Source organism: Podarcis melisellensis, assembly GCF_964234715.1.
Source record: "Podarcis melisellensis genome assembly, chromosome: 7".
Classification (NCBI taxonomy): Eukaryota; Metazoa; Chordata; class Lepidosauria; order Squamata; family Lacertidae; genus Podarcis; species Podarcis melisellensis.
The window spans coordinates 59170493-59193695 of NC_138539.1; the positions used below are offsets into that span (position 1 = coordinate 59170493).

General features: G+C 41.7%; 1 protein-coding gene across 2 annotated transcripts; it reads right to left on the minus strand.

The window, feature by feature from the left end:
* Positions 1 to 166: 166 nt before the first annotated feature.
* Positions 167 to 23115, minus strand: KDM1B (lysine demethylase 1B). Of its 2 annotated transcripts, none has more exons than XM_081919247.1 (22): positions 22898 to 23115; positions 21208 to 21252; positions 18265 to 18358; positions 17468 to 17592; positions 16587 to 16676; positions 15355 to 15466; positions 13864 to 13980; positions 13411 to 13449; positions 12526 to 12730; positions 11884 to 12062; positions 10933 to 11109; positions 10443 to 10517; positions 9699 to 9836; positions 8815 to 8986; positions 7186 to 7313; positions 6972 to 7103; positions 5872 to 5946; positions 5281 to 5397; positions 4634 to 4759; positions 4144 to 4266; positions 3050 to 3202; positions 167 to 2130 (listed from the first exon to the last, which is right to left on the minus strand). In XM_081919247.1, exons 3-22 carry the CDS (start codon positions 18352 to 18354, stop codon positions 2047 to 2049), a joined length of 2457 nt encoding a protein of 818 aa, XP_081775373.1. In that variant the 5' UTR covers positions 18355 to 18358; positions 21208 to 21252; positions 22898 to 23115; the 3' UTR covers positions 167 to 2046. The 2 variants fall into 2 exon arrangements, with proteins under 2 accessions (XP_081775373.1, XP_081775374.1); XM_081919248.1 differs by having other exon boundaries at positions 22855 to 23115.
* Between the last annotated feature and the right edge of the window lie 88 nt (positions 23116 to 23203).

The window sequence follows — 23203 nt, forward strand, 5'->3', positions numbered from 1 at the left end:
AGTAGACATTTGTCATCCTAGTTAATAACTGAAGTAATTGTTTTGAGACTGACATCCTCTGCATTTTCCAGGAGGGGATGAGTTATAAATCCATATAAAATGCATTTTAAGTACATGGGTACAGTTTGCCTTTACTATTTGATTAGAAATTAGCAACACAACTGACTTTGCATTTTCCAGTTTATTACATTACCAATAAGTCACTTTGAACATCATGCTCCACAGCAAGGAGATTTTTCCCCCTAGGTGTACAAGGCATAAGTTGTATATACACAATAGAAAATGACCATGCTTAAAAAATAAGCTTCACATGATTATTTTTTAATTCTTTGGGATCAATTGTTCAAAGTGAACCCACCAACTCTGACATTTTTAAATAAATGTAAAAAAAGTACAGTAGTTTCCATATCTTAACTAAGCTTTTTCTTTTTATGGACAACAGGTCCTGCTGTTTAAACGCTTCTGTAATGGAATAATTTACAGGTACTTTATACAGTAAATGGTTTCACATTTACAGTATGACTCTTCATCTTGTCTTAATGCTGATTACTACAAAATCCTTACAGTCATGACTAATATCTCTGCTCAAACTCACGCCTTCAACTATTCCCAAGCACAAGTTTCCATTTTTAAATAAAAATTGCACTTCAGACAATAGCTAGATGCACCAACAAAATTAGTTTTAGATATGGGCCAATTGGCTTATTTTAGCTAGGTATTCACATGTTTTCAGTTTCTGAAAAGAAGAGTAAATGATGGGGGGAAATCAGCATTCCATTTTCATACTTTACATTTCTTACTATAAGCTCTGAGAGTGTTATACTTCCTATTAAGCAACTTAGTGAAATAATAGCAGTTCAACTATAAGAAAAGCTTGATGATTTCCTAACAGCATAACTTTTCAATTTTTCTCAATATGATGTTACAAAGTAAGATATTTAGGGCCATATATTATCATTATAGCAAAACACACAGGTGTAGTTATCACACATTTTCTGAGGCTTTCTTTAGAATGTAAAACTGCCCATGCTTCCATATTGAAATTCCCACTATTATTTTTTCATAATGAAAAGCAAAAGTTAGCTGATGAATAAACTATGTGTATACATTAGTATCTCCAACTACTTAAAAGTGAATTATTTAGTTAAATCATCTTTTTCTTCTAGGTAATTTTTCACAACTATGGGTACAACCCAGCCTCATTAAGTATTTTCAAGTCTCACTGATTTCAGAGTCTACTTAAATCTCTCCCATTAAAATGAGGCTACATAATTTTAACCCTTCATAAAAAGTAATCATTTGACCTCATTTTTAAGCAAGAAAGTTGAACGGCTTGCTCAACTACGTGACCTTCAACATGCTTTCACAATTATATAAATGATTGCACCTACACAGCTGCTATGATTTAGAAATTTCACTGCACACAAAAAGGAAATGGCCACAAAACAAACATTTTTTTCTGGTCCATCTACATGATCAGCAAATACTAAGCCCTCATCCTAGTATACACATTAAGAGATGCTTTTGTGACATTTCCTCTGGGTAAGTAATGGTTAGGGTTGGTTTTATATATCTTCTTTCATTAAAAAAAACACCAGCAAGCCCAATGATTGTGTACACTTCCAACAATTTAGTTTAAAAAGAATACATTTTTCAAAACTTGATTGGAGTCACCTGCCATCTTGTTGACCCACTATCTGAAAACGTGGGTTATTCAACAGTCCTTGCAGCACATGTTTACCCTTTGACACATTTCACCCTTTGACAATATAAATCATCTATCTCAAATAGGTCACAAAAATGAAGTTCAGAGGTTAATGAGCTTGAATATCTGCTGGTAGTGTTTTTAAATAACAGTTCCTTTAGCATGCTGTGCTGATAAAACATCAACATCATGGAAAAGATGAAAAAAGTGGAAGAAAAAAGGATTGTCTCTTTAGGTACCAAAGAATTAAGCACCACTTGAGCAATAATAGTAACCCTGAAACTTGAATTTTGAATTTGAGGAAGTTGTTAAAAGAAAATCTGTAAACAGTAGTGTAGTATTCAAGATGCTGCTATTTTGCTTGCTTCTCGAACACCGCTCAAGTAAGCTCCAGTAACTGTCTGTGGGAAATGTCTGTTTGTGGCCTATTTAAAAAGAGAAACATAATGTGAGGAATTCTTATATGAACATAGAACTACACACATCAGACACATAATAAGTATAAACCAGGCTTCCTCACCCTTAGCCCACCAGATGTTTTGAGACTACAATTCCCATCATCCCTGACCACTGGTCCTGCTAGCTAGGGATCATGGGAGTTGTAGGCCAAAAACATCTGGAGGGCCGAGGTTGAGGAAGCCTGGTATAAATCCACACAGGAAGTGTCAATATCTATTCTACCAATGATATATATGAAATAGTCTACGCATCTATATCTTAAAAATAAATCACGAGCCACAATGGGTGTTTTATTCCATGTTGAGGAATTTTCATAGCAGAGATTATTATTTTGCCCAGTCACATACTACCACTGTATGTAAGTATCCTGTGCCTCAGAGTTCCAGGAGAATCAACAGGAATATCATGGTGAATGTCTTCAGCAGCACAACAAAACCAGTTTCAACCCCACAAGCAAGGCCTGAAGTGAGATTGAAATGGCGCTCTGTGTGTGTGTGTGTGTAATATTAGTCCTAGGTATAATCCCCTACATAGGGTTTTTTTTCCTGAAGAGTTGCTGCCACTCAGATGACTGAACAACCAGTCTAACAGCTGTTTATATTCTTAAAGGATCTGAAGTCTGATCAGCACACTAGCAACTGGATTTCACTGGTTTTCTGCAATGCTTCCTCAGAGACTGGATTGTAGCCAGTGCTAGTCCTACTCAGTGTAGATCCATTGAAGTAAGCATGGTTAATTTAGGCTTATTACGTAATTTCAGTGGGTCTATTCTGAATAGAACCTAAGTTGAACATACCCCTGAATACATTCCATCCTATTCTAGCTTGTATCTTATTTTAGAAGAATTTGAATTCAATTTTTTAGTGTAAATAATCAAGATCTCACCTCTCCAGCAAAAAATATTTTTCCTTGTATGTCTTCTGCTAGGATGTCATAAGCTTCACCGCTGCCCCCTGTCTTCACAAAACTATATGCCATTTGGATCCAAGGATCTTTGTTCCATCGTGTAACCAAGTACTTGACTGGGTCTGGCACTTCCTGGATTACAACAATAGGCAAAGAATTACTTATGAAATGCATACAACCCATCTGTGAACACATATATTCACCAGGTCAACACACACAGATGCTCTAAGTGACTGGTCACATGCTCTGAAGTTGTTCTGTTAAAGTCAATGGACCATTATAAACAGCTAGAGAATTAAAGTGTTGGTTAGGGGGCCTAACCAAGTGAAACATGTCAGGACAGTTGTCTCTCCTTTTTTAAGTAGTCAGTTTTGTAGATCCTCATGTAGAGTCCTGTGTCATGAATTTGCATGCAACAGGTCCTAAGTTCAATTCCTGGCTTCTCCAGAGACTGGGAAAAACTCCTATCTGAAACCTCAGTTCATTAGAATCTTAAACTCAGGCACATGTTTGAGTCTCATGTTGGGCAAAAGATTCCTGAATTGCAGGGGGTTGGACTAGATGACCCTCAGGGTCCCTTCCACATCTGTGATTCTATTCTAAAACTGCTATATGCACCAGTGGTCTGATACAGAATGTTTTCATGTATGGAAGCCACAACAAACATGGTTCCCAGGCAAACTATTAAAAATAGGAATAATTTGGCAAGCTGCTGTTTCACTTCTTTCATCCTATTTAATATTTATTTCTTATTTAGAATACATAAATCCACATTTATGACATTTAGAGCAATATCCAATGTTAGTCGTATACCAAGTACAGCCATTTACAAAGTCTTTTTCAGTTGCTTTACTCCTATGACTTAGTTTGATAATACGCTTTGTCGCATCATTAATCTCTTTTTGTTGCTATCTGTTATATACTATAATTATTATACATTATATTAGTTAATAAATATATGGCATATAATGCAAATATCAGAGCCATTTACAACTATTAATTAATTCAGTTAAGTGTGAAAGACTTGAAACTGGTGTCTCATCTATGCTTGAGTCAATAAAAACAAGACCTACCTGTTCCTTAAACAGCTCACGGAGCACAATCATGCATTGTTGCAGCACTTGCTTGTCATCTAAGTTCTTCATAGTTGCCACAGCATCACCCGTAACAACAGACATTAGAACACTGCATTTACGCTGAGAACAAGACACAAACATGGACACTTACATTTTATCTACTGTAGTTCTGCTAAATGACTCTCTAACAGCCTCTCTGAAACTAATGTTAGCCAACCCATAGAACAAGAAAGATTCCTGGCACCTTTTAGGTTTCTCCTTGACTGAGTGTATCACATCACTTTTCAAAGCTTCTGTCTTGTAATGAGCAATTGTTTTTTTTTAAAAAAATGATAAAGTTGCCAGAAATATATCTTAAACTAATCGCACTATGAAATGGTGGCGAATTCCTAGGGTGGTAGGGGAAGAGAAATGATTTTAAAGCTCATCATGTTTCCTTATTTGAAGAACAATTAGGGTCAGTGTTAAGTCTTCAGGTAATGTGTACCTGTGGATCCATGTCATAGAAAACACTGAAGAGTCCACGTTTGCTGGAACTAGGTGGAACATGGCCAAAGTAATCAGCTCCTTGAATCTTGCTGTCCCAGAATCTATATGGAAACTGTAGTGCAATCTAGAGGAAAAAAGACAAGAATGACCTCATTGTTGATTTGAGCTGAAATTCTATGCACGCTTACTTGGAAGTAGGCCTCAGTGAACCTAGTAGGATATAATTGTAATTGCACATAAATAGGATTGGGCTATTACTGATTGTTGTAAACTAATAGTAGGTAGACTCTGGTCAAGATAGTCTGTGCAAATCACAGGAAACAAAATTAAGTTGCATTTCTTTCTATGAGGAGTTGGGTGATGGAAGACCTGAGATTCAAATTGGCAAAATGGAGGAAATTTTCAGTTTTAATGGGGCATAATTTTAATCTGTTTTGCAAGAGCTGGTGGACAGGCAGACTTTGGTTACCCATCACAAACCCTGAAGATTATTTATTTCAATTTATGAAGGACTGCTATGTACCCATGCTTTGCCATCTCGTTATTTCTGAGCAGATCCGATTATGGAAAGCAAATCTGATAGGGTACAAACCAAATGCCACTCATACTGCTCTTCACATCGTCATATAAAAGTTGCACTCTTACCTTCTCAATGACTCCAGCTCCCAAACTATTGATAGCTTTCATTTTTCTCTCTGACAAGGCTGGGTTAAACAGAATGGCGCCTTTTTGAAGAATAGTCAGAGGTACAGCAACTAAAACCTGGTGGGAGAAAAGTAGTCCTAATTATACTACAGTTGAAGTAGCTCAACATAACACAGGCAGGTTGGGAAGGTTTGGCACCAGGTAGGTACTAAAAACCTCAGTTTCATGCTTTTAAGACAACTTGATACTTTGTCCCACACTTTTCACCACCTGCCCAGCACTCAGCCCACAACCGGCTCCTTAGCACAAATGTAAAGATGTGTCAAGAATTCACATTACAGCTGTAAGGATGTGGGAAGCAGGTATGCTGGTGATATGGCATCTGAAACACAATAAATAGCTCTGCCCTGCTTGATAAGTTGAGAAAATCACTTCACTTGCACCCCTTGTTTAGCTGCTGCAGTGAAAGCTATCCCTTAACATGAGGCATCAAGTCTTTAAAAAGCCAGTTGTACACAACACTTTGAACAAGATGTTTACTGTGATGTTTGAAAATATATAGCAGAAGTTGAGAAAGATGAGACACGTCACCTTTTGTGCTTTCCAGAGAGTTCCATCGGTTGCAGTCACTTGGACTTCTTCCCCCGTATAGTCTATACTGCGAACCTGACAAGAAGAAGGGGATTCAGAGTTGTGAAAGACATACAGTGGTACCTCGGGTTACAGGCGCTTCAGGTTACAGACTCTGCTAACCCAGAAATAGTACCTCAGGTTAAGAACTTTGCTTCAGGATGAGAAGGGAAATTGCATGGCAGCGGTGTAGTGGCAGTGGGAGGCCCCATTAGCTAAAGTGGTACCTCAGGTTAAGAACAGACCTTCACAACGAATTAAGTTCTTAACCCGAGGTACCACTGTATTTGTCTATGGTGGTGCCTCATCTACAGGTGGAACAGACTTCTGCTTATACAAAAGGACTGCCTCTCCTTCCACCTATAGCCCCTGCGTTTTCCTCAAATCAGCTCTGAAGATGGACCCTTTGGAGCAGATGAGGAGATGGGGGTGCATGTGGAAGAACAGGAAGGGCACTTTCACCTGCACAATGTTGAATATCATCCATAACACTAAGACATTAGCATAAGCTTCATAGCAGAAGAGTTCTCAATGAAAGACATGAGGGAAGGAGTGTTAAGCTAACTGCTCATGAGTAAATGCATTATGTGAAGGATCAATCAGGAGAATGATGCAAGCAATGTTCCATTAGAGATTTTTATGTACTGGTGGGAATCTGAGCACCCCATTGCTGAAACTCACTCCATTGCTTTTATGCATTATGGATTCTAAAGTTTTGCTCCTGCATTCTAAATCCTACCTAGTTCATACAGTCATCTTTGGCAAATCTCTCTCTGACTACCCGAGATAAAAAATCCAATAGATATATTGTAATACACACTGAGTATGCTGAATGTGGAAAATGTTCTAGAGTGAAGGCATAAGCAATAAGAAGAAACATTCATATGTTCCAAAGCAGATTAATAAATGAGACACCACTGGAAATAACTTTGGAAAATTCAAGCGGTTAAGTACCATCTGTATGTTCCAAGACAAAGAGAACCAAGCCAAACACTAGGAAGATGAACTACTCCAAGGAACATCAAAGCAAACTGGCTTCTCGTCCATTTTTTGTTACTTACTGGAACCTTTAACCGAATGTCCAGGCCTTCAGCCATTTTTTCAATTATTGTTGAGTATCCCGAGTTTAAGAGCGTGTGATCTCCAGCAAACTGAGCAAAAAATTCATTGTGATCCCAGGAGCGTGCAGAAACCTGTAAGGAGAACAGAAATCTTTTCACTGAACAGTTTGAACACTCAACACCTGAGTGTCGCACAAGTCCATCCCATGCTCACCTCATGGAGGTTGCTGCCACAGGCGTATTCAAGGTTACTGACATGGAACTGAAGGACTTTTTCCTCGAGATCACTGAACTGAATACCAGATTCCTGAATAAAAACTTTATAGATCTCCTGGATTTTATCTGCAAATAATACATCCAATCGTTATCAATAAATAATCATTTTTTCCTTACAATTTCACCCTACTTTTAAGTCTTCTTGTTAAATTTTAAAATGAAGCTCTACCAGAATAGTTCCCGCTGCTCCCGTCAAAATATAAATATTATGGGCATGAAGTTCCACACTTTTAAGTGACAACTATTTCAAAATAGAGTTGAATGCATGCTTAACGTATTTTCCACTGAAACTGATAGCACTTTAAAGTCCTTGTCCTTCCTTAATTGTTGGGCAGCACTTTTCTCACAAACATGTGGGCTACCAGCAAACATACTCATACACTTGCCTGGTTTGCACATCACTGTGATTTAAAGGGTGATGGGGCACGGAGCAAAAACATGACTGCTTCATTCCTCCCGTTTCTGCTGAACTGCTGGAAGCTAAGCCATGGTTTGGCTTAACATTAGCATCTGAACCTAGGCTCATGGTTTGTTTCCTCCTCAACAAAACTTAAATGGTGAGTAAAGGACAAACCTTGGTTACAGTTCATTGTTTGTTTAGAGAGAGAGAAACCACGAGTATCTGGACAAAATGCTTGGTCAAATTAGCTGCCAGTAATGCAGCAGCAGCAGCAGGAATAATGCTAAGCAGCAATGATTTTCATTCTGTGCACCAGCACATTGCACATTCATTCACAACTATGGTTTAAAGTGACTGCAAACTAGCCTATTAACTTCACCACTGCTAGGCACAGCAAGACACTTTATTTTCAGGGCTCAGCACACTCTTTACAACTCTCCCAGATTCTATACTCAGAAATAATTCCTGCATGTTGCTAACTGTGTGCAATTTGGGATAATCTCTTCTGGGACTGTCACTTGGTTAAAGAAATCCAAGTTGGTTGTAGGAGTTTTAAAAATGTCAATTAGTTTGCATATTAATAGAACAGGGACTGAGGAAAATGTATTCCAAGTAATTTATTCACTTTATGATGTCACTACATCTACTGCTGTCACTTGGCTATTGTTCTTCAGGGAGATATTGTTCATAAAGGGCATAAAGCTATTTCCCCCATTTGAGTTGCTGCTGCTGTCTGTTAATGTTACATAAATGTTCTAAACTTACTGCATAATTATGTGTTATATAATTATGGTATTTGAACTATTTGCAGTTGCTGCAAAACGCCTTGTGAGGGCAGGAACTCAGAAAGGCAGGTTAAAAATCTGTTAAATAAATGCTTATTAAATCATTTCCATGTATTAAAAATAACTGTTCATATTAGTAACAGGAGAACAGTCATTGCCAATATCGACATACAGGGTACTAGGCCCAGGAAATCCTGTTTGCCCCCTGGGCCTAATGAAATTGCTCTGAGCAGCCCACAATCTTCTGTCAAAGGTCATTCAAATGCAACAAAATACAAGAACTGAAAGCTGAGCTGGCACAAATATCTGAGACGACTTCTACAGGTGCTCCTTTATATCCATTGCACCATGTGTCATGTGGCTCTTCATTGTTTCTACTTACCTCCAAGAGGAATATCCTGATGCTGATTTTTGTCTTTTCTCCAGTCTGCTACAACATCAAGGATAGAATTGAAATGGAAGTCCATGCGCTTGTCTATAGTAGGGTCAGTTATTCTTCCACCTTCCTGGATCAGATCACACTTCTCTCCAATTTTATGCATTTTAATGCCCAGCTTTAAAAAGACAGGGATTTTGAACGTGGGGGAAGTAGATAATCAGTTACTGTCATGGGATGCAAACCTTAATTTTTATGGTTTATTTGTTAAATTTCTATCCCTCCCAAAGGACCGCAATTTTCATTGATGTCAACACCCACCAACCAATAAAAGCTAAACATCTTCAGTGAGGGTTTTATATTATAGGAATCAGAATTATTTCATTTATTATAGTAAGCGTCAACTCTGAAGAATCACCATTCTAAGTAGTAAGTGGACTAGCACTTGAAAAGACTATTATTCTGTTCTTTACAGCAAATTGCTAGCTTCCCTAAATATGTGAGGTAACTCATTGTATTATTTCAAGCAAAGTATAATGTGAGAGAAGAAGAAAAATGTATGAACAGAAAGCCTGATTGAAACACTTAGCAAAGTTTTCGAATGTTATTTGTAGAACTTCCTGCTCCTAAGGACGGTAACCACCTTTCATTACCTCATTCCTCTTTACAACCGTACAATTAGACCTTTAACGTATCTCTTTCACACACAGTAAAACAAAACTGAAGAACAGCTACTTTCCCAAAGTGACCCAATACACCTGTAGCTTGAGTGGGATGTGGATTCTGAGCTGCCTGAAAAACCTCTCTAACAAGAAAGTTAAGTTTACTAGGATCAGTGTATATTAAGCTTCAGAAGGACAATGTTTTCATGAATAAAAATGCAAACCCACTTGCTCACACATTAGTGCTACTGGATTGTTGACACAGCCGTTCACTATTTGTGGCCCTTTTCCCACAGTGATCCCTTTGAAAGTCTTATCGTCCCACACGCGGCCCCCAATTCTGTCCTTCGCTTCTAGCACAAGAACCTGCAACATACAAAAGGAGCAGCGGTGGTAAGGAACACACTGCTATGAAACAAAAATCTTTCCACAGTTAACCAAATAATGCCAAGGTGGTCAATCAATAATAGAACATTATGCTAGGAGTTCACCAAGTTTTTAATTGGTGAATCCTAAACCCAGTGGCGTAGCGTGGGGGTGCAGAGGGGGCCGGCTGCACCGGGCGCAACATCTGGGGGTTAGGGTTAGGGGGCGCAAATTACTTGCCTTGCCCCGGGTGCTGACAACCCACACTACGCCACTGCCTAAACCTCAGAGGCAGAAAATCCATCTACCAAGTGAAGACATTAAGTTCCTCCTTAAAAGGTGGATACTGTGAGCAGACAAGCTATGCCTACCATTCTCCATGCCCAAATACTGTATAAGCTGCAACAAATCATGCAACAAACCCTAACCTCATAATTATTTCAAGCTCAGCCTTGAAACAAATTAAGGCACTTTCCCAAGACATCTGGACTCTGAGAACAGGCCCTTTCTTTTTCTTACTCAGGTAGCAGCAGCAAAGTGTAGATATGCCAGAAGAGGAGGAGACAGAAATGTTGAAATGCTATACTTTATTTGAAAAGGTCTTACCTTAATTCCAAAGTTCTGAAGCTGCCTTGCAGCTGCTAATCCAGCAGGACCAGCCCCAACCACAATGACAGATTTCTTAAATGAAGAAGAAAAGTAAACTAGTGATGCTAGCATTCTTTTGAGACTAGCAAGACTGTTTTTTCTAAGTAAGTCTCAGAATGATTTGAAACATTGTTCAGATAAAATTCTGTTCCTGCTGAAGGGTTTCATTAGAAGAAGCTGAGCAAGTGCTACAATATCAACCAAAAATGAGGACAGTGAAGAGAAAGTATCCTAGCCTGAGCTGAACGACAGACGATTTTGTCTGTGCCGATTTTGACAGTTCTTGAGAAGCCATGAGCCCCTGAAGAAGAGTTTTGACACTGACTAAGAGGTCAACCCCGCTTTCACCTTTTACCCTTAAAAGGAATCCTTTCTCCCTTCACCCTCCTTGTCCCATCAGAATCTCCTAGAACCAGTTTATTAGTACTCTGTATTTTAAAATACTTACATTATGGTAGTCTTTGGGCAGAAGAGGTTGGTCTGGATTAACTGACAAGACCCCTGTGTTAATCAGACCTTTCCTGGTCATAAAATGAAGTATTCGCTCCGTCTCCCGCACACAGCGAATGCGCACAAGGCCTCGAACAATGATGTGATGCGTACATTTCTGAGGGGTTAGGGCTTCCTGTGCATTGAAGGATTGGGGGAAAGGAGGAGAGGCAAGAATTTGACTGCTGCTGGAACAAGATAGCAAACTGTCCTTCAGATGGTGAAGCTCAACAGCTAATTTACATCTCCCAGATCAACAAAGTGACAACCATCCAAGTAAACTTCCAGTCATGTACCTGTGTACTGAAAAGCATGAAGCAGGGCAGCTTTGTATGGAAAAGCCCCATCTGCACACCTGGGAATCTGGATCACATTGTGAAGGCGTACTTAAGGAGGGACGAAAGGAACACAGGCCTCACCATGAAGCCTTGTTTTCCTCAGCAGATGGAGGGTTTCTTGTGATGTTTTATTTCTTCTGCTCCAAAGGCACGGCCTGGTCAGTCACTGCAGCCTTTTGTCTTACCATGAGCAGAGTTCCACCATCCCACTGCAGCAGGACTTCTAGAGCAGGGATGAGGAACCTGTGGCCCACCAGATGTTGCTGGACTACCACTCCCATCATCACTGACCATTGGGCCATACTGGCTTGGACAGACAGATGCCCAACATCTGGAGAGCCACAGGTTCCCCATCCCTGCTCTAAAAAATCCCAATTGCTGCAGGGCCAGCAGGACTGAAATGGGATGGGTTGGAGGGGCCTCCCCCACTGAAAAGCAAAAACCATAATGACTGAGAAGGTCTTGTCTATGGAGCAAGTGGGAAAAGGAAATCAGGACAAGGGAAGTTTAGGTTGATATATTTTTTAAGTGAGATGATAATCTTTTGGGGGCAAATATTCAGCCATGCTTACTTTGCAGTTTGTGTACCACAGAGCCAAAATGAGGTTTCTCAGAGCTAGATACATGGTGGGGTCTCGTGAATATTCTGGAAACTCATAGAGTTCATCTAGTTCCATTACATCTGGTCTCACACACAGTGCTTTACCACATTCGTTGGGCTGGTAGAAAGGCTGGAAGTACTTGTTCATCCCTGGAAGGCAACATACAACACGGAATGAGCTGCATGTAGCATCTCTGTGAGCCGCCATGGTAGCTTAATAAAAAGGCACAAAGCTCTAGGGCATGTAAACAAATGTGAACTCTATTACAGGTGCCTGCAACATATACTAGGATAATACTGGGTATAAGAACTGTGGCTTCTGCTTACAACAATTATTTATGGTGCTTACAGATCTCCTCTCTGCCCAAAACGCCTTAGTGGACCTCGAGCATATGCACCAAAGTGTTGCTTACAGGAAGAATATGCTTATACTACATGCTCACAAATATAAACGACACAAATATTACAAAGTATACATGGTTGATGGTCATTCTCATTCTTGAGAAGACAAGACATTCTAATTCACGTTAATATAGAAAAAGTACTCTCGTACCATGGAAAATAAGGCTATCAATAGCTACTAGAAGAAGGCAGAAAAGTACTCAGAGCTTACCAGCTATAGTGGGTGGAGACTTTAAGTGCTCCATTTTTATTGCATTGGATTCACCAACCAACCGGTGAGTACTGGTACAAGAGGGGCTCATGCCCACACAGTCTGGGTAGTATGCAGACAGCAAAGGAGCAGCCACACTGTCCTTCAGCAAAGGTGGAAGGATGAGCATTGAATACCACCAGTGATCTGAAACTTCAGCAACTCTCTACGAAGGAGTGGAGGAAAGAGTCAGGAAGAAGAATTAAAGCTTTTGTTATCATATTATCTCTCAGTCCCAATGACACTTAAAAGACACAGGCCATTTCTGACTGCTCTACCAGGAGTGTAGGGAAGCTTCTATATGGAAATGCCTTTCCCATAGCAATGTAGCTTACTCTAATTGGTCAGAAGTCTAATATGGGACTAGGTGATGTGGCTCTCAACCATCCATCGCTTTGAGGTGATTTGCACTAACAAAACAGCAGTAGAAGAGGAGGAGTTTGGATTTGATATCCCGCTTTATCACTACCCTACAGAGTCTCAAAGTGGCTAACAATCTAACAAAACAGCAGTAGGTCTGAGAGTTGAGATTTTGCAAGGGCAACTATCAAGGTAGAGCTCTTCTGTTTTGCCCTTTTAAAAAGAGAAATAACATACAGGTGCTCCTCACAGTTTAAACATAGTACAATAATTCTAGTCACACAAACACCCTACTAATAAGCTGAATAGCTTGAGATGACTTTGGCCTTTTGCTTAAGGAACAGCTAGACTCTTTCTTAAAGTCTCCAGTTCTAAAGTCAGAATGTTACCCAAACAGTATTTACTACTAAGCCTGCACCACTGTGTTCCTCACAGTTACAATTCATTCTGATACCACATGCAGGACTTTCCTAAAACATTGCTTACCAGATCCTCAGGCATGGAGCAATGGTCTGGGCCTTCCACCTGAAACAAATACAACACTTTCAGAAAACAGGATTGCTCCTCTGACTTGCATGTAAGAGGAACACTGAAGAAATGGCATGACTTCTGTTAATAAAAGCCATGACACTTAGAGCCAAACTACAAATTCCACTCAATGGTATGTTTTAAAAACCCCAGGAGAAAGGCAGCTTTGGGAACGGGTAGAGTGGAAAAGTGGCCAGGGAAGAAGGTGTCAAGCTTTTCCACCCACCTGCCAGTTTTCTGGTGCCACGCTCACAGAGTTTTAAATGCATGTAAATCCTTGTGTGTATTGCAGCAGTATAAGGGTGTCTCCAAACAAACATTGCACAATTGTTTTAAGCCTGGGGCTCCCATCAGCCTGTAGAAACAGCCAAACCAACCTGCATTTTCAGTACATTTGAGGGTTGAAGGTACCTTGGTGGAATTGTTCAGTTTCATGCCACAGCGGTATGTTTTGGCTATTTGCGAGGTAAGCTGGATTTCCTTTGTCAGCTGCCGCCATTTCCCACACTCTGGCTTTGTACACTGAACCTAGAGATAAAACGACAAAGTTCCTCGGTACATCCAGAAACAAAGGCACACTAATAAGATTAAAGACAGGTCTCTCAAAATTTCAGGAAGACTTCCTTAAGCAGCAGACATGCAAGCTGTGCCTACATTTTCCCCACCAACTTCGTATGAGTGTGCATTTTGAGCTGACCTACCCTTCCTTTCTCAGGAGAGGTAAATCAGAATCAATTGATTCCCCCGAAAGGGTGCAGACTGCATGGCAGCTCATCCAGCAGGAAGTGAAAAGCTAACTGTTGGGATGATCAGCCTGTAGACAAAACGTTGCCTTTCTAATTTATGAAAGCCTTTCCTCCCTAAACTGCAAGGCACAGATCTTACAGTCATATAGGTTATTAAGCAAGTACTGTGCTCCTTCCCTCACCTTTCTGATTCTCTCTTTCTCTTCAGCCTGCAGCTTCCAACTGCCCTAACTGAAATCCTAACTGCTCTTGGAACCCCATGATCCACTCCCAACTCAGGAAAGAAGGATAATCATTTTGAAGTTCTCTAAGCTCCACAACCAATCAAAAACCCCTTCTTTTCTAATTATCAGCATATAACCTATACTTCTTCATCTATACCTGATCATGACTGCTTCAGTCCATCCTACCAGTATTGGGGAGAAATGACCCACAATCTCTGGCTTAAAGTTACATCCAGACTAGAGGTCACTTTGCTCCAAACATATCACAATCAGTAAGCCAGAAGAAACCTTTGCTTATCTCTGTGTTCTGTTTGGAGTGAAATAAGTGAAAATCCCTGGTTTAGGCATAATGCTAAACCAGGTATGGTTTGTTTCTTTCATGTGCTAGCTCAGTGTCGTCTCCTGGTAGCAACTTCCCAGAATTTCACACAGATGATTTTCTCAGCCTCACCTGGAGATGCCAGGGTTTGAACCTGGTACAGTGGTACCTCAGGTTAAGTACTTAATTTTTTTCGGAGGTCTGTTCTTAAGCTGAAACTGTTCTTAACCTGAAGCACCACTTTAGCTAATGGGGCCTCCCACTGCTGCTGTGCCGCTGCCGCATGATTTCTGTTCTCATCCTGAAGCAAAGTTCTTAACCTGAGGTACTGTTTTTGGATTAGGGGAGTCTGTAACCTGAAGTGTCTGTAACCTGAAGCGTATGTAACCCGAGGTACCACTGTACATTCTGCATGCACAAGACGTGGCCTGCCGCCAAATATTGTATGCTTCCTTCATATTATTTTCACTTTCAACCCCAAGGTTGAAACAATAATAACAATAATCAAATCCATTGCTTAACACTTCCTTCAAACACACTTACTGCGAAGGGAAATAAAAAATGAATATGCACTACTTTCACAGTGTTAAGTCATCATAAATAAAGCCCTCACCCAGTAAGGGAGCTGTTGATCAGCCATAAAAGCTTTAGGGCTGGGTTCACTTTTTCCATTACTGGTCCAAATCCTTTTCCAGGCAGTGTATTTTTCATAGCCATCTTTATGACTAAAAGGAGGGACAAAGGAAATGTTAAGTAGAGGGAAGGAATCGCCTACACATGGTTTGGTATACTTTAATAGACAGTTTAACATGGAATGCCTAGAGAAAGAAATAGGTATTAAGACAACATGATCCTGGCCACAGTATTTGGTTTCCTAAGCAAGCACAGAAGTAGCAAAGCTCAACTTCAAGGTAATATTGTGCATGATTTTTATTTTGTTTAATCTGATAAATTAGGTGTCCTTATTATGGATACCCAAATCTATACAATGGCTTCACTGTTGGAATAGCTTCCCTCCCTCCATCAAAACTTGGTCTCCCTTTGCACCCTGGCTTTAACAGACAGCCTATTTGCCCAGTCTACTGATGTTGCTTTGCGTATTTTCTAGCTGAGAGCATTTTGTCAAAATGTTCAGCAGTTCACAACAGACAGAAAGGCCTATTAAAGTCATCCTGAAAGTGTAGATATTTAGCTGGTCCAGCTTCCTACAAACAGCCAATACATTCGTACCTTGGATGTCAAACGGAATCCGTTCCGGAAGTCTGTTCAACTTCCTAAATGTTCAGAAACCGAGGTGTGGCTTCCCATTGGCTGCAGGAAGATCCTGCAGCCAATAGGAAGCCACAGAAGCCCTGTTGAATGTTCGGCTTCCAAAAATAATTCGCAAACCAGAACAGTCACTTCTGGGGTTGCAGCGTTCAGGACCCAAAACATTCAAGAACTAAGCTATTTGAAAACCAAGCCACGACTGTATATCCTTTTAAAAGAATACACTCCCCCATCCTTTTAAAGCATTCATTGCCTTTGCCCAGAGTTGCTTTGAAAAGGAAGCTGTTAGGTTATTGTGCAGGTGTCAATCCCCCAGACATTATTGACATTTCTTGATAAATTCAAACCCCTGCAATTTATAGCCATTATAAATGCAGCACTGTTGTTTTCAGCCTCATTTCAAAATTAAATCACAATGGGTAGCAAAACACAGCAATTATGTATATTACCTTCCATATCTTATTTCTTTAACCATATCAAGATTAAAATGCTTTGCCATTGCATTAACACACTTTCGGTTGCATCCTGTCCCCACCCCTTAAAAAACGCAATTACTTCAAACAAGAGAAAGAATACCTTCGGTAGTAATGATCAAAACATTCATTACAGAAATGTTCCCCACAGGAGAGGTGATACCATCTTGATGTGTAGCCATTTTTAGCACACCTAAAACAGAAGAAATCAGAAAATACTACACTTATCAAAAGGATACGCTTTGTCCTGCAATTTGAAAATACTTTAGATTGCTACACGTTAGCAGTCTATAATGATGATGATAATAATAATAATAATAATAATAATAATAATGATGATGATGATGATGTGACTCCCAACATATTAAAAACAGAATAAAACAGCAAACATTAAAAACTTCCCTAAACAGGGCTGCCTTCAGATATCTACTAAAAGTCAGATAGTTGTTTCCTTGATTTCCTTGACATCTGATGGGAGGGCGTTCCACAGGGCAGGCGCCACCACCAAGAAGATCCTCTCCCTGGTTCCCTGTTACCTCACATCTCGCAGTGAGGCAACCGCCAGAAGGCCCTCAGTGCTGGACCTCAGTGTCTGGGCTGAATGATGGGTGGAGACACTCCTTCAGGTACACTATGAAGCACCTTCTACTTGTTTAAAAATATAATCCTGAAGAAAAATGCAGGTTTATATTTTGTTGGAAAATGTTCCAACAAGACTTCCCAGCAGGATGAACGGGTCTCTGCCTCTTTTGTATCTTTTGTGTGCGCTTTAAAATATATATCTGGGATTTTTTGTTCGGTTGGTTTCTAACTACTTTTTAAGCTGCTTTTATTGCACCTTCCCCTAGGAGCATACATCCACTTCCCTCCATTAATAATAGTCCTAAGAATTCACTCAGACAAACCAGAAATGAAATCTATCAAGCTGAAGATCACTTCCTGAAACCTTGGGACCGTGAAGGGGGAAGACAGAGGAGCCCAAACCTTTCAGCAGCACTGGCAAAGCAAACGGGACATGTTGCTGTACATCCTGCCTTTTCGCATTTTCTGTACTTCTTCTCTGAGGCATCTTCATCATCCTCGGCTGCCTCTGCAGCTTTCCTCCTCACCTAAAAGAACACAACTGTGTGAATGAAAAGGTCACAACAGATTTATGATATATTCAGCAGTCTTTATCGGTGAGGCTTTCTCTTGCAATAGTGATGGAGGACAGTTACACTGATTGTGTTTTCCTACAGAGCAAGGATGGGGAATCTTTGGCCCTCCAGATGTTGCTGAACTACAACTCCCATAATTCTGAGCGACAGACCATGCTGGCTGGGACTGATAGAAACTTGGGCTTCTGGAGAGGCATGGATTTCCAATCTGTGATAGAAAGGTATTCCAGTACAAAATAAATCTAGACCCGGGGATGGGGGGAAATCTGTCAAAAAGATCGCAATATTGCATGCAACTTGCATTCACATGGAAATATAGAAAAAATAAAAGCCAAGGAAGTGTCATAACTAGCTTCACACACAGAACAGGGAACAGTCCAAACAAGGAAGAGTCCAAAACAACAGCCCGTTACATGGCGCCAAAGATGAGCACCGATTTTGCTTGGAAAAACTCAACAGGCTGAAATGTCATGCACATCAACTTGTAAGTAAGATCACTGCCTGGCTGTGAAATCAACAGGACACTGCAGACTAATATGCATAGGACTGCAATACTCTTCATTTCCTAAGTAGATAATACACAACCCTGCTTGCAACCCTGTGAATGAAATTGATGAAAGGTACCTGTCTCCCTGAACTTCTCAGAGGAAGATTATCGGGAGAATGGTCAACAGGAGGTGTTTTTTTCTTTGTTCGGACCCTCCCAGTGGACATGGCGCTGCAGGATAAAAACCAGGAGGACGTTAGGCAGTATTCCAACACTAGAGTTCAGAGGGTCTCCCCACAAAGAGGGGTGGAGAAATAAACAAGCTTTAAGCTTCCCTTCGGTCAAACCTTCCAGCATCACCCAAGCAGACTAGTGGCTTCACTGTTTGAACCAGCTCTCTTTTCAGATCATGGACAAAGGAAATTAAAGTGAAGAACCAGACAAAATGGTAGACGAGAGAAGAAGAGGCAAAAAGAGGAAAGAAAGGAGGGAGGGAAAGGAGGAAGAGAGAACAGCTCATTAATATTCTAGATGATTTTAACAGTTTTATCATTTGTGTGTTTGCCTCCTTGGGCTTCTTTTGGGAGAAAGGGCAGGATATAAATTTAGTAAGTAAATAATCTTGGGTTAGAGCCAAAGAAAATTGACTCCCCATCTCCTTTCAGAGCATTCCCCTTGTTCTCAAAAAATATCTCCCCTGGGATTCAGGGGATGCTACTGAAGAGGATGGCGTTGTGATACAGGAGGGCTAAAGGGGGGGACCCCCAAAACCTAATCAGAGGCAGCTTCCACTCTACTCACCAAAAGTGCCTCCAGGCAATTTTCAGGGATCACCTCAGCCTCCCATACTGGAATGCTACCCCAGAGGGGTCCTGCTGAATGGTCTATAGCAGGGGCTGCTGAGAGCAACCCCCCAAAACTGGTATGGGTAAGAAACTCATCTTCCACCAGCCCCCTTCCCTATGTGTTTCCCTGGTTCCAACCCTACATTTTAAGGTTGCAATCCTATGCATGCTGACCTCGGAGTAAGCCCCACTGAACACACAGAGGCTGACTTCTGTGTAAACGTGCATAGGTATGTACTGTGAGAAGCGTAGCCAAAATGCCCCTCCCAGAACTGTGCACAATTCAGGCCATGATTCAGCTATGCTTCAAATGAACTATATAGTAAAAACAGTAGCTCTGGGACCTTAACAGCACAGCTGCAGCACACATATGTGAGCAAATTGTCTCTCAGTTTCAGCACACCTTCCCACGGCTGCTTATCCGTCCTGATGAGACGTGAGAACAAGCTGTTTACATTTCCAAGCATACAGATCAAATATTGGGGGGGGGGACCCCCTTCCATACATCACTTTGAGCACATTAAAATATTTTATACAAATCAAAAGAAATCAAACATAGTAGCTATTGAAAAGCCCACACAACTCTCCAACCCATGCATATAAGGCAGGATTCAGCATATACATGAATAAAACCACATCCCCCCCCCAGTGTGTGCCAAGAATTAAATCCTGCATAAGGTACATATATAACCATTTCATCTGAGATCTGAGGCTTCCCACTAGACATGAGTTGTCTAATGTATAACCAGGCAAACAATAGAGGTGTACACTAGCTCCAAGTGGGGACCAGATCATGAGATAAATTCCCCTCCCAAGTTGAAGCACAATGTCAATAAACCCCAAGCCAGATCAAGGCTCCCCAAAAGCCTTATGTCACTCGGCTTTTCCACCCCATATAGCTCTATCTTTTCCTATATCTCTGTGTTTCTCTAGCTCCATGGGCTTTGCAAAAAGTGAGGCTGTCCTACAATTTCTCCTGTAGAATGCTGATGAATTCTGAATTGCTTTTTTGCTTCTTGCGTTGTTAAAAAAGGATTGGCTGGTGCAGTTTGTGTGTGTGTGTGTGTGTGTGTGTGTGTGTGTGTGTATTATTCCTAAGTTGCTTTTATTCAGCAAAACACACACCCAGAACTCTTCAAGGACTCCACAGGCATTGTTCTCAGCAGCCTCACAATGTAAGGCCTGCCGCAGGGCACAAGAAATTACCGGAAAGAAAGAAAGAAAAATGTGTGAAGCCACAGACTTAAAAAAAAAATGTACAGGAAAAAATATGCAAAGTTTACCGACAAATCCATTATTTCAAGAGAGAGCAAGAGATAAGCCCCACTTCTCCACCCCATAATGGATTATGGGGAAAAGTGAATCCCTTTTACTTCCTGCACAAAAAACCTCAGACCTACTTGTCTGCAATTTGGAAGGCTTAGTCCACTCTAGAAGTGCTCCTGTACCTGAAAATTTACTTCACTTTGGCCAAAATGGGGCAAAGTTATATTCTAGTGAATAGGGAACACAGAGCTTCATTTTATACAGAGGTCAGAACCCAAATTACAGATTGAAGTGGAGAGTGCACGGACAACTCAGAAGCATATTTGATTTTTCAGGATGAACAAATACAATGCAAATCTTGGGGTCTATGCACACCTCTGGAATATAACACTACTAACATACAAGATATGAGCCTCTTTTAAGAATGTTTCAAAACTTCCATGCCCTTGAATGCATACTTATTAACTTTTTCTCTCTAATATCAAGACCGTATTTTAAGCTCTTGCTGGAATGAAGTGACACAATTCAGTGCACCTGAATGCGAATTTAGATTTATTTAGAATATTGAGGATTTAATACACAGTACACGCTTGCAAGGGGAAGCTCCAGTGGTACCTCAGGTTACTAACTTAATTGGTTCTGGAGGTCCATTCATAACCGGAAACCGCTTGTAACATGAGGCGTGCTTTTGCTAATGGTGCCTCCTGCTGCGCGCATGCTACCAGAGCACAACTTCTGCTCGCATCCCGGGGCAAAGTTCGCAACAAGGAGCACCTACTTCCGGGTTAGCGGAGCGCATAACCCAAAGCGTTAGCAAGGGGGACGGTACGAGGTACCATTGTATAGGCTACCAGCTCCAGAATAACCCACACAGGCTACAGATAGGAAGGTGGGCTGCAATTATGCTAGAAAGATAATTATGTTCACTACGGGTAACTTCCACCACAGGAAGAGTAAGTTTCTGCTCACCTTGGAGTCAAATCGCCCAGCTTTCAGATGTCAAACTAAACAGAGCTGTAATAATAGAAAAAGAGAAAACATGGTAAGAAAATGTTATCTTTCTAGCCACTGAATCCTACCCTCCTGATTCAGACAACAACATGGTCTCCAGAGGAAGAGTCTATTTCTAAAACCTCTGAATTCTCTGTATGGAAGCTGTAAGAGAAATTACCCCCTGGACTTTTCACAATTTGGTCCCTTAAAGGTTAATGAAGGCCAGGGGAATATGCACATGTATCCCAATCAGCTTGATACAAAAGTCCATCTACATGGGAAGTGGGGGCTTTTGTCAGAAGTGTGTTGACTTGTTGCATGCAGCTTCCCACAAGCTCTACCGCAACTATTTTGATACCTGCTATTGCATAAGGCAGGCTGGAGAGTTCACAGGATCCAACCTTGGCTGGGCTCTCAAGTGGAATTCAGGGCAAAAATAACGACAACCACCCTCCGATGTGTAACTAGCATTTTGAAAGTACTGCACTTCCCATTTCTGATGTGCCATTTAATTCACCAAGCTGACAATGCAGAGAGTGGATACAGTTATCATGGTAACACAAAAGTAAGAGAAAGACTGCATCTGATCCTAACTGGATCATCACAGTCAAGATTTGGAATTTTGCACATCCAAATTCTGAAGCAGAAGGCCCTTGAAAGCGCTGGAGACAGAACCCCTGTTCTAAATGAACGTCGAGAGCACCCCACAGCTTCCCCCAAAGCCATAAAATGAGTGCAGGCATCTAGAAGTCATTTAAAAATGTGTGGCCTAGCATTTGGAAACTCATGGGTTGGAAGTTAGCTGTAGCCTTTGACTAGGCTTGCAGCTCCTCCCCCCACCCCCCAACTACTAACCTACCTTTCAGCAGTTAAAATACCATTTAAAATAAAAAGCACACACTACTTACACTATCTAGGATTGGCTCCTTTTCTTATCAGGGGTTTTAAAGTGCTACAGGGAGGTAATAACTGCTGGGCAGTAGATCAACCTTCCCTGACCTGGTGCCCTCCAGAGGCTGCAACTCCCATCAGCCCCAGTCACGATAGCCAATGGTGAAGGTTTCTTGGAGCTGTGCTCTAAAACATCTGGAGGCACCAGGTTAGGGAAGACTTAGCACAAGCTGCAAACTACCACCTTCCTACGCAGCGGGCATCTTTCGTGCGCCTCCCACAAACAAGCAGACCCCAAGATGCCAATTCAGGGTCTTGGTGGGATTACCCACAAAGCAAATAGGTGCCGGGGCTCAAGCCCGTCTTGAAATCACACCCTCTGGGCCTCTTCCTACAAATAAGCGAGGGCTCCGTAGGGTTTCCTCGTCGTTGTGCACATTTGCTCAGCATGCTTTCTCTCCTCCCTCCTCCCTGACGCTGGGAAGCCACTCTGCCATCAGACGCGCGTCCCACGGGCTTGTTTTCTTACTCCAATGTGCACCCAAGCCCGGAAAACTGGCTGCTGCTAGTGGAGTGGGGTGGGACGGGCAAATCCCCACCCCACAAATAAAACCGTGTCCCGATTCCCTACAGATCCACGCTGGGCGACCCCCCCCCCTCCCCAGAAGGCGCTCCTCGCCCTACTGCCCCTCAACGCACGCTCACACATGCAAGGGAGACCAAGTCCCGCACCAGGAGGAGGAGCGGGGAACCAATCGCCCTTGCATCGACTCACCCGGTGCCCGGGGGGGCGAGAGACCGGAGGCGGCGCCGCTCCTTTTGTTGCCCGGGCTGCCATCCACTTGCTGCAGCAGGTCGGAGCCAGGAGAGCAGAGCAGCGACGCAGCAGCACCGCCCCCCTTTCCCCAGACGAGGAAATCCTTGCCTCCGTCCGCTTCCTTGCCCGGCCGAAGGAGACCCAGCCCCCGAGCCGAGCTCACCAGCGTCCGGCTCCTCCCGTCGGTCCCTTCCCCACCTCCTCCCCTTGCTGCTGCTGCTACAGCGGCAGCTTCCGCTGTCCTCAGCGCGTGGCGGGAGGGGC

What these genes read in the sequence shown, in the direction of transcription:
- KDM1B (XM_081919247.1), bottom strand. Translation starts at nt 18,354, where the DNA reads ATGTCCACTGGGAGGGTCCGAACAAAGAAAAAAACACCTCCTGTTGAC. An exon ending in TTTGATCATTACTACCGAAG is followed by an intron (nt 15,467 to 16,586) that starts GTATTCTTTCTC and finishes CCCTCCTTTTAG; the next exon opens with TCATAAAGATGGCTATGAAA. An exon ending in TTCAGAACTTTGGAATTAAG is followed by an intron (nt 9,837 to 10,442) that starts GTAAGACCTTTT and finishes TGTATGTTGCAG; the next exon opens with GTTCTTGTGCTAGAAGCGAA.